The sequence below is a fragment of the Engraulis encrasicolus genome, chromosome 18 (assembly GCF_034702125.1).
Source record: "Engraulis encrasicolus isolate BLACKSEA-1 chromosome 18, IST_EnEncr_1.0, whole genome shotgun sequence".
In the NCBI taxonomy this organism is placed as follows: domain Eukaryota; kingdom Metazoa; phylum Chordata; class Actinopteri; order Clupeiformes; family Engraulidae; genus Engraulis; species Engraulis encrasicolus.
The window spans coordinates 53,003,363-53,005,862 of NC_085874.1; the positions used below are offsets into that span (position 1 = coordinate 53,003,363).

The following is a 2,500-nucleotide window of genomic DNA, read 5'->3' on the forward strand; positions in this document are numbered from 1 at the left end:
AGCTCTCCATAGAAATTTCTAAACATTGAGGGCTTCCTATTCCTTGACAACCTTTTACAAAATAGAATGGCATGTAGTCAGTACTCTCTAAGAATCACAGCAGTTCCTTAACATTGCTGCAATCTTGGAAAGGTCTTAGAGCGATAATTGCTGTAGAGTAAGGGGTCATTCTGTGTTATATGAAATATAGAAACAAGCATATGAGTTTACATCATTGTTGTAGTTGCATGTGTCTTCCTCTAGGGGTGCTGTAGCACCCAAATCACCCCTACTTCCAAGCGTCTATGATATGACAGGATACAGTGTGGTAACCCATTTGCCTCTTTTCATGTTTCCTCAACTACAGCCAGGGACGGCGCCACCTGTGTGTTCGGAGGCATGGTGTACCGCAGTGGCGAGTCCTTCCAGAGCAGCTGCAAGTACCAGTGCACCTGCCTAGATGGCGCTGTTGGCTGCGTGCCCCTGTGCGGCATGGATGTGCGCCTGCCCAGCCCCGACTGCCCCATGCCGCGCCGCGTCAAGGTGCCTGGGAAGTGCTGCGAGGAGTGGGTCTGCGACTCCCCAAAGACAAACACCTTCGTCGGACCCGTTCTGGCAGGTGAGCCTCACCTCCCCTCAACCTAAACACTTGTAAACACTAATCTTAAATCAATGTAGGCCTTATTATTGTCAATTAGTAACTGGGTATTACGAACTAGTCAATTAGTCAACGAATTAGTCAATTCGTCTTAATACTCTCTAAGTAGCAGCAGAAGTCAGCTCTTTGACACAATGTATCAAAAGTCATGTCTAATGAAAATCAATACAATCTACTGTACTATTTACTTTTTTCCAGTTCCAGTATATTAAAATTAACTTCATAGACAAAATATTACTTAAGATCTGACACGAAATGATTTAAAAAGACACACTGCTTGCTTGCTTTCATGCTAGGTCGATATGAAGTACGAAGTTGACCGTTGTGTTTACCCTCGTGTGTGTTTCTGTCACGGCAGCTTACAGAGAGGAGGAGACGTACGGCCCCGACCCCTCCCTGATGCGCGACAACTGCCTGGTCCAGACCACCGAGTGGAGCGCCTGCTCCAAGACATGCGGCCTGGGCGTCTCCACCCGCGTAACCAACGACAACCGCGAATGCCGCCTGGAGAAGCAGAGCCGCCTCTGCATGGTCCGCCCCTGCGAGTCGCACCTGGAGGAGAGAATCAGGGTAAGCAGTACGGCTAAAGCTAGCATAGCATAGCATAGCATAGCATAGCTAAAGCCACTAGCTGTTAAATGGCTATTTGTTATATGGCTAGCTCAAAAGCTAGCTTAAATACTGTAGACAATTAGAACTACACCTGCAGCTACACCTTATTATTACACATTAGTAACTGGGGTAGCTAGTCAATCCATCTAAACACTTTTTGACAAAAACAATGTTTTGAGATGGTTATCTAACAAAAGCCTTTTTTTTCATCTCCACATGCAGAAAGGGAAGAAGTGCATCCGCACGCCACGCGTCTCCAAGCCCATGAAGTTCGAGATCTCGGGCTGCACCACCACCAAGTCCTACCGGCCCAAGTTCTGCGGCGTGTGCACCGACGGCCGCTGCTGCACCCCCCACAGGACCACCACCCTCCCCATGGAGTTCAAGTGCCCCGACGGACAGGTCATGAAGAAGCAGATGATGTTCATCAAGACGTGCGCGTGCCACTTCAACTGCCCCAGCGAGAACGACATCTTCGAGTCCACCTACTACAAGAAGATGCTCGGGGACATGGCGTAATGACATGAAAATAAAGACTAAATAAAGAGATACAGAGACACAGACACAGAGAAAGAAAGAAAGAAAGAAAGAAAGAAAGAAAGAAAGAAAGAAAGAAAGAAAGAAAGAAAGAAAGAAAGAAAGAAAGAGAGAGAGAAGATGAAGAACAGACAAAAGGAGTGCCACGACTTCCTGAAAAGTCCCTGAAAAAGACAAAAAGGACGATGACGAAGATGAAAAAGAAAAGAAAATTCCATCCATCGCATTGACTGTTCAACTTGAAGCCAACAGATATCCATCTCATCTCACAGCACAACATTTGTTTCTCTTGTTTTCGTTTCGTTTTTTTGTTTGTTTTCATCCATGTTTGTTCATTTGCAGTAATTTTTTAAATCTTTTTTTTTACAAGAAGACAAAAAACTATATTAGTATATTACGTTACTATATGAACAATTGTATGGATGGACGTCCTGGGCTTTACTTTAGCCTGGCCGACGCCCCCTAGAGAGGGGCTGAGAAGAGGACACAGGGCTCCCCCTGCTGGCGGCCCGCTAAAAAAGAGAATCTAATACTGCACTATGGTCCTACTATGTGGCAACGCCTCGTCTTGTCACTAAATTAGAAGAGAGGCGTTTTGGAAAGCATGAGTTTGAAATTCCTTCGGGGAGGTGTTGAGTAAGGGCCCTCTACTTTTCCTCAAGTAAGGCTTTGTGACGTGCTCTAGTTTAAAAAAAATATATACATGTTTATGTT

At 45.4% G+C, this 2,500-nt stretch overlaps 1 protein-coding gene across 1 annotated transcript in view; it reads left to right on the plus strand.

Moving 5' to 3' along the window:
* Positions 1–2,150, plus strand: part of ccn2a (cellular communication network factor 2a) — a 3,548-nt gene extending 1,398 nt beyond the window's left edge. Inside the window, exons 3-5 of the mRNA XM_063223826.1 lie at positions 347–598; positions 996–1,207; positions 1,472–2,150. Of these exons, the coding sequence (XP_063079896.1) occupies positions 347–598; positions 996–1,207; positions 1,472–1,768 (761 nt within the window). The 3' untranslated portion in view covers positions 1,769–2,150. The remainder of the gene's footprint in view (positions 1–346; positions 599–995; positions 1,208–1,471) is intronic.
* Positions 2,151–2,500: the final 350 nt, after the last annotated feature.